The sequence below is a fragment of the Zingiber officinale genome, chromosome 2A, assembly GCF_018446385.1.
Source record: "Zingiber officinale cultivar Zhangliang chromosome 2A, Zo_v1.1, whole genome shotgun sequence".
NCBI classification, from domain to species: Eukaryota; Viridiplantae; Streptophyta; class Magnoliopsida; order Zingiberales; family Zingiberaceae; genus Zingiber; species Zingiber officinale.
Genome location: NC_055988.1, coordinates 140,372,692 through 140,386,733, shown reverse-complemented (window position 1 = coordinate 140,386,733; position 14,042 = coordinate 140,372,692). Strand labels below are relative to the sequence as shown.

General features: G+C 40.2%; 1 protein-coding gene across 3 annotated transcripts; it reads right to left on the bottom strand.

Annotated features, from left to right (window-relative positions):
* Window positions 1-9,030: 9,030 nt before the first annotated feature.
* Window positions 9,031-13,615, bottom strand: LOC122042444. 3 transcript variants are annotated; one of them, XM_042602572.1, is made up of 2 exons: window positions 13,504-13,615; window positions 9,031-12,248 (listed from the first exon to the last, which is right to left on the bottom strand). In XM_042602572.1, exon 2 carries the CDS (start codon window positions 12,195-12,197, stop codon window positions 9,174-9,176), a length of 3,024 nt encoding a protein of 1,007 aa, XP_042458506.1. In that variant the 5' UTR covers window positions 12,198-12,248; window positions 13,504-13,615; the 3' UTR covers window positions 9,031-9,173. The 3 variants fall into 3 exon arrangements, with proteins under 3 accessions (XP_042458506.1, XP_042458505.1, XP_042458507.1); XM_042602571.1 differs by having other exon boundaries at window positions 13,324-13,592; XM_042602573.1 differs by having other exon boundaries at window positions 9,031-12,240; window positions 13,324-13,592.
* Window positions 13,616-14,042: the final 427 nt, after the last annotated feature.

The following is a 14,042-nucleotide window of genomic DNA, read 5'->3' as shown; positions in this document are numbered from 1 at the left end:
ATAGGCGAGAATTCAGATATGTTTTCAATTCTTCAACGCTCGGTCACATTCCTCATCCCATTGAAACTGTAGCCTTGGCAGGATCTTGAAGAATGGTAGGCTCCGGCGGTTTTGGAGATGAATCTGGACAAAGCAGTTATCCGACCGGTTAACCGTTGCACTTCCCTCGTATTTGGGAGGCGCATGTCTTGCAGAGCTTTCACCTTGCTAGGATTGGCTTCAATTCCCCGCTCGGTATATATCCCAAGAAACGCCCTTTTGCTCCGAACAAGCATTTCGGGGATTTAGCTTGACTCCATATCTGCGTAGCGTTTGAAAGGTTTCTTCCATGTCCTTGAAGAGATCGGCCGCTCGGAAGGATTTGAGAAGAATGTCGTCCACATAAACTTCCAGATTCCGCCCGCTCCCTGAACACTTTGTTCATCAAGCGTTGATAGGTGGCCCCAAGATTCTTCAATCCGAACGACATCACATTGTAGCAATATGTGCAGTCACGAAGCTAACCTTTTCCCGATCTTCACGGGCGAGCGGTACTTGGTGATAGCCCCGGTAGGCGTCGAGCATGCAATTAATTCACAGCCGCGTAGAGTCCACCAGCTGATCTATCCGGGGCAGAGGATAAAAATCTTTGGGGCATGCTTTGTTTAAGTCCCGAAAGTCGATGCAAACTCTCCACTTGCCGGCTTGAGACCAATACCACGCTACCACTGAACCTCGCGATGTGGCCGGCCTCCGAAGTTTCTACTTCCGGATGATGGCATTCGCATCGAAATCTCTTTTCCTCGCTTCACCGCCGAGGCCCGGTCGGACATGCAACCTCATGTCGCGCTAGGCTCGAAATTCGGCAACTCATGTGTCGCAGACGAAGACATCATGATTTCGTTGGAGGCATTGGATCACTTCTTCTTCCTCCGGATCGAGGCGATAAAGTCGTGGCCTCCGATCGGGTCGGATGGATCTGAACTTCCTCCTTTTCATCATAAATTAAAGCGGGAGGTTTGTTATGGCGTGTACCTCGATTCGGGCGCCTTCCGAGCGGAACAAGCTCGGATCATCTCTATATAGCACCGCCGAGTTGCTAGCTGATCTCCCCGCACTTCTCCTACTTTGTCCTCCACGGGAACCTTATCTTCGGTGGAAGGTTGAGACAACCGCTCGGAATTCGCCGAGCCCCGGTCCCAAAATGACGTTGTAGGATGAGGGAGAGTCGACCACCACGAAGTTTATTGTCCCGGTTCTCCGAGCGGCTCTTCTCCCTGAGGTAGCCACCGATCCGTCCGACCGTCAACTTCTGTTGCCCAGAAACCCGTAGAGCGGGTCGTCATGGGCAAGAACTCGGCTCGATCAATTTGTTGATCGAACGCCTTCTTGAATATGATGTTGACCGAGCTCCGTGTGTCAAATATGCGGTGAATGGTGTAATTTGCTATTACCGCTTTAATGAACAGAGCGTCGTGGGGCACTTCTACTCCTTCTAAGTCCCCGGTCCGAAAGTGATTTCGGTCCACTTGCCCGCCTTGGCTATGACCGCGTGAATCTGCACGGACGCCCGCCTTTCGGCTCGGTTGAGTCTCCTCCGGTCGGCCCACCAACAATAACGCTGATCTCGCCTGGAAGTATTGCTCCTGCTTTCCTCCTCCGAGTGGACGGGACCTCTCTGACGCCCGCGATTCTCCTGCCTTGGGATCGGTGCCGACAGGCGTCGGTGATGTCGCCTCGGTGTGGGTCCGCCACTTCATGAGCCCTTTGTCTCCGTCGATGGGAGGCGACCGTCGTGGGAACGGGATTAGCCACGAAGGGAAGACTTCGACAATCCCTCGTGTTGTGCGATCCGTCGGTGGATGGAGCAGAACATAGGGTCCACCTCTTCTTTGGCTTGGCCCGACGCCACTTCTTGTACGTGCGATCCGACGTGGGGATCGAATTGCTTCGCCCTCGGTCCTGGTGGTCGAGCGGCGCTCGCTTCCGGCATGAACAAAGCGCCGATTGAGTTTTTCCGGCGGCTTGCGCTTCTTCCACGCTTATGTATTCGTTGGCCCGATGTAGCATGTGATCGTAATCTCGGGGCGGCTTGACGAGCGACCGGAAGAAGTCCCCATCCACAAGGCCTTGCGTGAAGGCTCATCATCGCCTCCGATGTGGCCGCTGGGATATCCATCGCCACTTGGTTGAATCGCTGGATGTAAGCTCGGCGATTCTCTCGGCTCTTGCTTGATGGCAAACAAGCGACACTTGTCTTCCGATAACGCCGACTGCGAAGTGGTGGAGGAAGGCCGCTCGAAGTCCTTGAAGCTAGTGATGGATCCGTCTGGCAGCCTAACCACCGTTGAGCGGATCCCGAGAGAGTGGTAAGAAAGACTCGGCACTTTACTCCATCGGTGTATTGATGGAGCGTGGCTGTGTTATCAAACTTACCCAGATGATCATCCGGGTCCGTTGTTCCATTGTACTCGCCGATCGTCGGAGGCACGTAGTGCTTGGGTAGAGGGTCTCGTAAAATAGCCTCCGAGAATTGGCGATTGATTCGCTCGGGAGATGAGTCCGCCCGGGGAGCTTTTCCTTTTCTGTCATCCCGCCTTGGAATTTCGTCTGAAGAAGAGCCTCTATCTCTTCGAGCTGGTGCGGCTTCAGGGGTGCGAAATAAGGCCCGATGGAATGCGACGGTGGCTGGAGGTGCTTCCGCTCGGCCACCGGATGCAGATGTTGCTTGTTGCTCTGGCCGTTCGGCTGATGTTTTTTGTCTTTGCTCCACTAGTTTGGCAGCCCTCATCTCGACCAGAGCTTCGAGTTCTTCTGTTGAAAGCGCCACCGTGTGTTGTCGTCCAGCCTCGTCCATTGCTCTTGTTCGAATGCAGGTGCGTTCCCACAGACGGCGCCAATTTGATCCTGTCCGAACCAGAAATCAACAGACGCTGGGCACGTGGCACTCCCTGGCTCGATGATGTAGATCTCCAACTGGTGGCGCGATGCTCCGGCTAACCTACACAGAAGTCGGGCCGGGAAGGGGGTTCCCGGCGACGACCCTCCGACGCTCAAGTCAGGTAAACTACGATGAATAAGGTGGCTCCCAAAGTCTCAGAGTACGTACCCAGAATCCTCCCCTGTCGGTGAAACCTGAAGTTCTTTATATAGAGCTGTGAAAGGTTTGGGCACGCGTACCAAGGTGCATAAGTGTCCTCTGTCTTATCCTAGGTATGCGGCTGTCAGAAAGCTTACCTGTCCTTTCCTAGGTACGCGGCTGTCAGAAAGTTTACCTGACCCATATCGATACAGTCAAAGCATGCCCTCGATGGGACAGCAGAATCCCCTGTCACAAGATTTGGAGCATGGCACACACGTGAAACCTACAGGTTGTCAAAGAAAGAAATCCTCTGGCCTTTTCCCTTGCTCCAAACTTGTAGTCCGAGCGGACAGGTACCTAAACATCCGACCGGACATCCGCAGTGGTTTACTTGTGCTTTGTGGAGACTAACAAACAGGGGTGCTTTATGACTGTGGTCGGTCAAAAGGTCAGCTCGGTCCATGACCTTTTTAACTGAGCGCCGGAACCCCGATTTGACAGGGTGCCTCCCAACTATAAGTGCGAGCCGGCCGGACCACTCCGGGTACTCGATTCCATAGGCCGGCCGGCAGTCCAATCGGACCGGCCATCTACGGCCGTCCGTCCGGTCGGACCACACTCTCCTCTGGGTGGGCGGCTGTTCCGGTGACTTCCACTTGGCGTTGACTTTGCAGGAAGGGGGGGCCCACTCTTACTACCGGGTCACTTACTATAAGCTAAAACAATTTTAGTGGTGAAAAACATTAGAAAATATCAAAATAGTAGCAAGAGTTCAAATCAAGATTACATCATTGTGAACCACTAAGCAAAATATAATTGTTGAATAACATAAATCATGCATTAACAAAATGAGTTCAAAATTACACAACTAATAATATCTCATAGACTTATATTTATTCTACTTCTTCTTCTCCATAATTTTCAATAACTTGTTCTTCATCGGACACCAACTCAATATCATTATTATGATCCTCCTCTTCTTCTTCGGATACAAAATCTTCATGAAGTTCTCTCACTCTAGAGCTTCTTCGGGGTTGTAGATTTTCATCTGCTCTACTTGCTTCATCAACCATTTGCCAAGTGAGCCCGGAACCTAGTTCAACTTCATCATCTTCCCCACCATCCACAATCCAACCTTGTACTTTTGAAGCATCTTTTGCAAGAAGGACATCAATATTCCTTTCTTTTTCTCTTTTTTGTTTGTTCAATAATCTAGCATTAAATTGGACAAATACTAGATTGTTCAACCTATTGGCATCCAACCTATTTTTTTTCTTTGCATGAACATAAAAAAAAAAAAAAAGAAGAGAAAGTAAATATTATATTTAGTATATGAATATAAATGTTAAAAATTATAGCTAATTTAATTAAAGACTGAAAATTTAAAACTTACTTTTTCAAATGTACTCCAATTTCTTTCACACCCAGATGAACTTGTAGTTACTGAAAGTATCCTCAATGCCACCCTTAGCAAGTTAGGTGTGTGAGCACAGTATGTATTCCACCATGCATATGGATTAAATGTATCATCATTTTTTTCACATGCTTTTGCTACCAGTGTTTTTCTAAATAACCCAGTCTTATCTCTATATTTTGCAGATTCCTTGTTAATAATTGTATTTTGTAGATCTAACTCATTGGCATGCAAAATTTTCATGCATTCAAAAATCCCCGCCGCGACCTCCTCATAAAGAGCAATAGAATTATATTTATAGTAAAAATAAGGATTCAACAAAAAACCAGTGGTATGTAATGGTGTATCAAGTCTATCTTTCATTTTTGACTCAATAATGACTATGATAGGCTGATAATTTGATTCCACGTTGTTCCGAGCCACCTTGATATCTTCTTTAGCTTGAAGAAGCTCCCTATATAGAAACTCCATCGATGACTTTCTATCTCCATCTACCAATCGAAGAACTCTTACCAAAAAGAGCAAATGTTTTCAAATAAAATGTCACACCATTCCAAAAACTCATGCTCATCACTGTAGAGTAAGTCGATTTTCCTTTGTTTGTTTTATGACCATTTACATTTCTCCCACATATTACTTATAAGCATGACCCTTAAACTAGCTTTTTTTTTCAATCAAATTTTGCAATGTGAGGAAATTTGATGCAAACCTGGTAACTCCTGGTCGGACTATATCTCTCTTCTTCGTGAAACTTTTCATCAATGACAAAGTCTTATGGTGAGCATAGATGAAAATGGTAAAAGACTTGACTTGCTCAATAACCTTTTTATATCGTGGAAGTTTGTCAATACTTTCAAGCATGAGATTAACCGTATGAATTGTATATAAACTCCAAAAAATCCCACGTCACTTTTCTCTCATCAATTTAGCTACAACCATATTGTTGGTGGTATTGTCTGTTACAATCTGAATAATATTCTGAGCTCCTACTTGTTCAACACACTTGTCAACATACTCAAAAATAAGTTCAGTTGTATGCGCCTCGTCTGAAGACTTCTTAGACTCTAAACATGTAGTACTCTCCTTGCAATTAACACGCAAATTGAAGATGCTTCTTCTTTTTTATCACTCCATGCATCTGTCATGATCGAATACTCATTCTTTGCCCATTCTTCTTCATGTTTCTTCAGCAATTGTTTTGTTCTTTCAACTTCGGCTTTCAACAGTGGCTCCCTAAGGTGATATTGAGTTGGAGGCTTGAATCCTAGTCCAAATTGACCCACTACTTCCATTAGTTACTTGAAACTATCATTATCAACAACATTAAATGAGATTCCATTTTTATAAACTCATCTCCCAATATATTGTTGAACTCCATTTATATTTTTTTGGCGAAGCACTTTACTCCCACTTGAACTTACATTTTTTGGAGCAATTACTGATGCATATCTATCCATGGGGCCAAGTGGAAGAGGTTTTTTAATTCCATCCATCCCTTCAATTTCAAGACCTTCGTCTAGAGAAACAACCACCTCTGCTCTAAAACTTTGTTCTTCCATTATTTTGTTCTTCTTTCTATTTCTCCCTTCTATAATAGCTTATTTGCACTTATTTTTACTTCTTGAGATGTTTTTCGATAACCAGATACATTTCCAGGGATATTTCCAATGTGCTCCTTGATCCTATACACTCCCCCGACATTGTTTTCCACATAACTTGCTTTTAATTTTGTTGAGGTTCTTAAGATCAATCAATATCTCAAACTCTCATCCGATATCATTTGATTTTCTTTTAAGAATCCCAGATTCGGGTTGAGTGACAAATGCTGTCGAAGATGAATTTCTTGTCACTATAATAACAGATAACCTGAAAAAATTATATATAACAACATAAAATGATAATAAAATTAAATTATATCATACAATACAAAATATAACATTAACAAATCTGAGAATTTTATATATATATATATATATATATCTTAATCTAATTAATAAAATTTATTAGATATTTATTAAAATAATATATTTTAAATATTTTTTTTATATTTTTAAATATGTTTTATATAAATTAATAATATTTATTGGGTTTTTTTAAAAATTTTAATTTAAATTTTAGATTTTTAAAACTGATTTATATAAATTAATAATATTTATTAGAATTTTTAAATTTTAATATTTATAAATCTGATTAATATCAATTAATAATATTTATTAGAATTTTTAAAATTTTAATATAATTTTAATATTTATAAATTTGATTAATATAAATTAATAATATATAAAATTTGAAAAATCTGATTTATATAAATTAATAATATTAATATGTATTAGAATTTTTTAAATTTTAAATATAATTTTTATATTTTTAAATCTGATAAATGATAATATTTATTATAAATTTTTTAATTTTAAATATAATTTTTAAATCTGTTATCTAAATTAATAATATTTATTAAAAAATTTAATTTTAAATATTATTTATATATTTAAATCTGATTATATAAATTAATTATGTTTATTAGAATTATATATATAATTTTTATATATTTAAATTTGTTTTATATAAATTAATAATATTTATTATAAAAATTAAAAAATTTAAATTTTAAATGTATATAATTGAGATAATTTAATTAAGTTTTATAAACCCTATTATTGAAATTATCCCAGTTAGGAATTGTTTTATTTTATTAAATCTTAAAAAAAATTATGCACAATAACAAAACAGGAAAACTCGAGGTGATGGTGCAGACGCCACCGGACGCCTCACAAGAGGCATCGGCGCCGCCGGAAGCATCTCTGGCGCGTCTGACGAAGCCCGGTGTTGCTTCCAGCGGCGCCGGTAGCGTCGTGGAAAGTTTTCGTCGCCGCCGAAAGCATCGCGACACTACTAGCGCCCTCGAAACAACGTCGGACGCACTAGAGACGCTTCCAGCGGCGCTGGAACACATTTAGCGTCGCTGGAGAGTTGCCGCGATGACGAATCATGAGGAGAAACAAAAAAAAAAAAAAACAGAAACAAAAATAAAAACTTATCAGAAGCAACAAAGCCGAAACAACGATAAGAGAAGATGAAGAGCCAACGATGAGAGAAGTCGAAGAGCCTTGTGCAAATTAGGATTTAATATTAAAAGCCTAAAAATATGACAAAAATATTGAGGCCCGCTGAACCCGCCTAAGCCTGCGAGGGCCGCCGAGGACCGCCTAGGTGGCCCAACTGTCTAGGTCACCCGTCTGGCTGGTTTTCGACGCGGTTTGCCACCGCACAACGCCTAGACGGCTACTTAGGGCGATATTTCGAACATTGATTTTAGGTTATATCCATTCACCTCCGTCTACTCCCATCAATCCTAATACTTAGTGCGATTAGTAGAGGTTGTTGGTTGATCTATTAAGGGGGCAACTTGAGCTAAGAAAAGAGGAAAAGGGAAAAGGCCACAAGAATGGCTTAAACCCACTTGCTTACTAGTCGATCGGGGCAACATAATGCCTCTTTGCGAGTGGCATCCGCTCACTTGCTCATCAAATCGACATGTGTACTGTTCATGAAGGTGTGATTTTTTTTTTTTACTAGGTATAACAAGCTTGCTAGTACCACCTAGCCCCATCGATGTGTCCAATTTGTCTTGCTCGTCTAATCTCCTCACTTCACTCGAACTCAATAGATTCACTCGGTGCGCCTAATCAACTTGGCCAACTCATCTTGTCTAGTTCCCCTAATTCTTCTCACAATCATTATCTAACAACCTTGATTGACCAACTCTATCCACTCAACCCATCTATATCATTAGGAATATTAGAATATAAAATAAATATGTATTCCTCGGAAGTGAGCAAAAATAGCTAAGAACAATAAGGAAAGAGTGATTTCATTAGAATTTATTTCAAATCCATTTTGGAAATAAATCAAAGAACTTGCTATTTTATGAGAATTGATAAATAAACAATAGTACCAAACTCGCCATGAGGATTAACTAAGATAATGCTAAAGAATAAAAGAAAGTTCTTTGATTCAGAGATCACAAGACATTCAGGGGCCAAGGCATTGAGGATAACTTTGAAGACATTTCTCATACAAATATCTATAGCAGCATTTGTTTTTTCATGCAGGTAATGGAGAAAGCTCCACTGATTCTCCAAATATTGAAATGATTTATCATAATTACCCTCCATTAGCAATACTATTGAAGGAAGCTATAACAAGAGTTCCACATTTAATCCAAGAAAAGAGTATCTGTGGCAGTTACAATTTCTAAACCACTGTTATGTTTCATGGGGAAGACTGGATGATTCCAGCATTTTGAAGGAACATTTTATTCATGCAATTCCTAGGTCTCCAAGATTTTGTGAACCAAAGCTGAAGTAGTATAGATATATAACCCTTGTTCATCTGCCAGTTTTAAGTTGAAACAAAAAAGTAACATTCACCTGCCTAATGGACTAGCACAGAACAAGATCCTAATAAATAAAATCGTCCAAAAAGTGTTACCACTTGGATCTATCTCATATATACGGACAGTGTTTTCACAAGGGCTGACAGATGAAGAAGTGTCTAAAGATGGAAATGAAAGGGGAGAAATTAGACAAGTAATGTAAATATGGCCAATTTACTTGTTATTTTGAACTGAGACATTTGTGTTGTTCTAATATGAATCCACATGAAAGAATGTATAGCAAACTTCAAAATAAATGATAATTAACTGACTTGGACATTTGTAAGAAGTCTTGTAACTTTACTTAGTGTCTCTCGTGCAGATACGGTGTCTGGATGATGTTCACCGCATATTGAAGTCCTAATATATATAGCTTCCCGGATGAGATCATCTCCTTTGTCATATTGTCCTCCTCTAAGCATTAGTTTTGCTCTGGTCTCTAAAACAGTTGCTCTCAGAAGTGATAATTCCTGCCATAGATATGTGCTCTGGGAGTTCGATTGAACTTGTCTGACACAGCAGAAAGATCTTTCAATCCACTTCTCATTTCGAGAAATGAGAGATTCTGCAGAAACTTCTAAGACATCAGTACAGAGTCTGAGGAGATCTAATGCGGCGTTGCACTGTGACAAATTTACAAGCATATTTATTGCAAGTGGTAGAACCACCCGTTTCACGAAAGAAAGCAACTCAGACGGTCGGAGTTTCACCATGATGGGATCTGATGCAAATCCAAAAAGCAAGAAACAAGCTGCCCACATATGTTCAGGAAACAGAGAGATGGAACCTCTAAGGTAAATTGCTTGAACCATGGCATGAGCAAATCGAATGTCTCCTCTTTTACGAGCATACAACTTGATAAGCTCAGGCACAAGGACACAATCAGGTTTGTTGCTACTTCTGGCAAATCCAAATCTGATTAACATAGAAGATGCCTCAGCTTCAGATCTCTTGCTATGAGAAACAGTTAAGCTACAGGTCCAGGCATGCCAGCACTTCTTCCAAGGTGAAGAACTATCATATTTCTCTGGAACCTTGTGAGCGGCAAAAGCTAAGAGAGAGATTGGAATTGCAGAAGGAGCAAACCAACCACTTACCTGAACCATTCTAGTTGCCAAACTTCTTGGTCCATCTGCATGATCAAAGATTGAAAGACAAACATCTAGAAGTTGAACAAGAGCTGCTTTTTTACTGAATGTAATTGTCTCTTTGTCAGTCCATGATAAATCTCGCATAGGCATTCTATTTATAGTATCAAGAAGTCTACTTGGCATGATAGGAAGCTCAGAAAGAATGGCACCTACTATAGAAAGACCAAGGGTAAGCCTGCCAAGCTTCTCCTCAATGACCTTGAGAGCATCAATCTCCACTATAGGATAATCCTTTATACTTCCTTTCATCAAAGTCAATGCTTCTGCACCAGATAAGTAAGAAAGGTTCAACGGATCCAAGTTCATCAGCCGTGGATGTCTTGTGGTTATTATCACATGTGTTTCCCCACCAAATCGTGGCAACAAATCCATGATATCCGTTTGGTCCCACCAGTCCTTTTCATTCTCCAAATTGTCTATTATAAGTAAGAACGGAATGTCACGCATTAGTTCTTTTCTAGTACTTGCAATAGCTTCCTCTTCCTGCTCTTCGAAGCACTTTGCTCTTCCCTTTTTAAGAGAATGGTTTTCATTGCTAATGTCAACATCCAAAAGATTCCGCAGAGCCAAATAATTTTGGCGAATATATCTAGCTTCCCCTCCAACCCACAGTACCATTTTGTATCTTTGAGAGAACCTGTAAGCATACTCCAAGGTTAATTCTGTCTTGCCAATTCCAGAGTCTCCAGAGACACAAGCAATACCCTTGCCATATAATATCTTGGAGGGGTTTCTCTTCCTAGCATGTCTGCTCCCATTCTTTCGCCTCAAAGGACGATATTGCTTTAGTGGGCTTCCCAACCTTTGCATCTCTATTTCATACTCAGATTCCTTCCACATAACTGGTTCTTTTCCTTTGCTACTACTCTCTGATTGTAGATCTTTTGAGTTTTCTTTTTCATGATGCTTGTCAGCTTTCTCAATTAACAGCGATCTTCTCTTATGTCGAGTCTTGAGTTCAAAGTACTCTCTTTCCCCATCTCCAGTAACATCACCAAACAAAATAAGCTCCAACTCTGAGAGCTCCTTTTGCCTCCCAACAAAGTCTTCATTTCGGGGAAACAGGAATTCTTCCTTTTCCACTCTTTCCCTCCATCTGTTAATTCGATCAACCACACTTCTCCTACCTAATCTTGTAGCTAGAAAAACCACTGTTTGCATTATGCAATATCTCCAGTTACCATCAAATGCTTCCAACTGCCAATCTAACACTCTCGAAAGTCCATCAATAGCTTCTGTCCATTCTCTCTCCAAGCCACCATAGAGCATCCACAACTCACCGCCATATTTCTCCCACAAATCACCTCTCTTTTCGATTATATCTCTAGCAAGACAATCAGCAGCACTCAAATCAAAGTAAATTGGAATTAGATTTTTCTTGCTCAGGAAATACCTAAGCTCCTCTATGCTATAAGGGTTGCCAAATGACTTCTTTGTGAGTATCATGACTCCATAGGTAGAAGCATTCATCATTTTCTCAACTGCATCATGGCTACGAGTATTCCTACATCGGGCTCTGTCAGATGTGAAGCAACTGATCCCCTGAATTTCAAGCTCTGCTCGAAGCCAATGAACATACCTCAATAAAGAAGGCTTCCTTCCATGAAATCCAATGTACACATCACAATTCCTATACTTATTAGTTGAAGAAACAGAAGGTGAAGGCCGAGAACCAGAAAACTTCCCTTGGTTTTTTCCTAGCCTCTTATGCTTTGCTCTATGGCCCAAGTGACAATTTTCAATTCCCTGGCTATTATTAGATGAACTGGCATTGCAAAAGCCATTAAAGGAAGATACTAGACTTAGGTTGCTGTTGTAAAAGGTTGCTGGGGTTTCAAAATTACTGGAAGAACAACAATCTAGAGAAGGAGAATGATTGGAAGCAAGAAAATGAATATTAGAAATTGGTTGTAATAGTCCAGTTAGGGATCCAAATTGATCAACACTTGCAACAACATCATTTGGGCTGACTGCATTGTCATTTTTTATAGGTCCAGATGCATGTGTTGCTGGTGACCGAGGGGAGAAGAAAGGAGACTGATTAGCAGAGACAAATGCTGAAGAAGAAGATGACGGATTCCTGAGGTTTGTTGCAAACAATGCCCTGACACTGGAGCTTTCTTGTTGAAGCTCCATATATCCATTTTCATATGAGACGGGACCAATTAATGCATCAAGACTGCATCACTAAGAAACATGGAAACTTATTAACACAAATAAACTGGTATTCTGAAATTACAAGGATTAAATTTATGATGAGATGCTATATAAAAAGTGACATGCGCAATTTTTTAGTTAGTGGGTAAAAGAAGGAACCATATTATTGAATCAACATATCAGTCCACAACTTAAATTTGCATTATGAGGCTGCATAGCCCGCAATAAACTGTTATTACATGTGATAGGAGAATCTAATTTTCCACAGAAACAAAGAAAGTGTCGAGTACTCCAACAGTACTGAAACTTTTAAAGTGGAAATAGTATCAATTTTATAATAAATTTTTACAAACTTCGATAACATGGTTGAAAATCAGCTTTCCAACAGTAGAAGCAAAATAGTTAAAAGGCAAAACAAAAAGTATTTTCATGAGAGCTAACCATTTCCAAATGAAGAAATGGAAACCACTAGCAAAAGAATAAAACCACAACCAAAATAACCTACTAGCACAAAGTTTATTATAACAGGCAATTTCTGAGTCAAAATTTGCCAAAAATAAGCTGGAAACTTTATAGTTTCCAATGTTAGGGAGTCCAGGAACTCTTGTGTCTTCTTGCAAATTAATCATGAAGAAAATATTCAAGATCTTGTCAGATATCTATAGAAAAGAAAAGAAATTCTAGAATCTAATGCGCATATATACATCAATTAGAAAGGTATTTTTGGCCATCAAATCCAGAGGAAGCAATCAGTCATTCAATTTAATAACGGGTAGAAAGTCAACAGAATCCAGAACATACAAACTTTCTATCAATAGATTCAAACCCTAACAGCTTCAAGATCTGCACTCAAGCCTACACTCTACGAACTGAACTCTCTGAAAAGAGGTTAAATAAAGTAAAATTCCAAACTTTAAGATTGATAGGGCAAAATAAGATGTGTTAAGTAGAACAAACACAACCTAGTGCCACCAGATCCTAAAGGGTTCAAACAAAAGTCAATAAAACAAATCAATCAAACTGCAACAAGAACCATTACAGGACTCAGAAAACTTTTAAAAAAAAAAACAAAAAAAAACAAATATTTATTATGCTGCTAGCTTACCCGATCGCTCTCCTTGGTGCACCAAAGGGAAGAAAGGAAAGCAGGGATGTAATTTAGAGATTCAAAAAGAAAGGCGACTGAGTGGCCATTGGGGGATCGACAACGAACCTACCCTAGGAAGAATCTAGCCCCAAGATTGAGCAGGAGAAAGAGGACGGGATTCGGATGGAGGAAGCTTACGTCTTGGTTGGTTTCCTGAGGTCGCCAACGCGCTATCACATGGATGGATGCCTCCACTTCGTGCGCTCAGTCTTGGTGAATAGAGTATTCTAAGAACACAGCGGAGCGCCACTGTAAAATAGAGACGTGGTTTATTTATTTATTTATTTATTTATTATTATTATTATTATTATACATTTCCCGGCCGAACACAAAACTTTGATTTTAGTCCTGAGACGGACGGAGTTAAGAATTTTAGATGGGGTGAAAGATATCCGTTTACATTGAACGGGAGCATATCGTCGGCCCCTATTTTTATACCCTTGCACCTCTTGCACTAAAATCTGTTTCTTGCTTACGAGTGTTATATGATGGATTTCTAACGCAGCAAGAGTTTAAATTTCAACTAAAACACATTACACTTTATTATAAAAAAATTTTATGAACCAAATCGATCCCCACCCATTTGTCGAGTAGTAAAAAATTAAAAACTAAAAACTAAAATAACAAATAAAAAACAAATAAATAAAGCTTGGATTTTAGTTTTAGCTTTTCCTAAC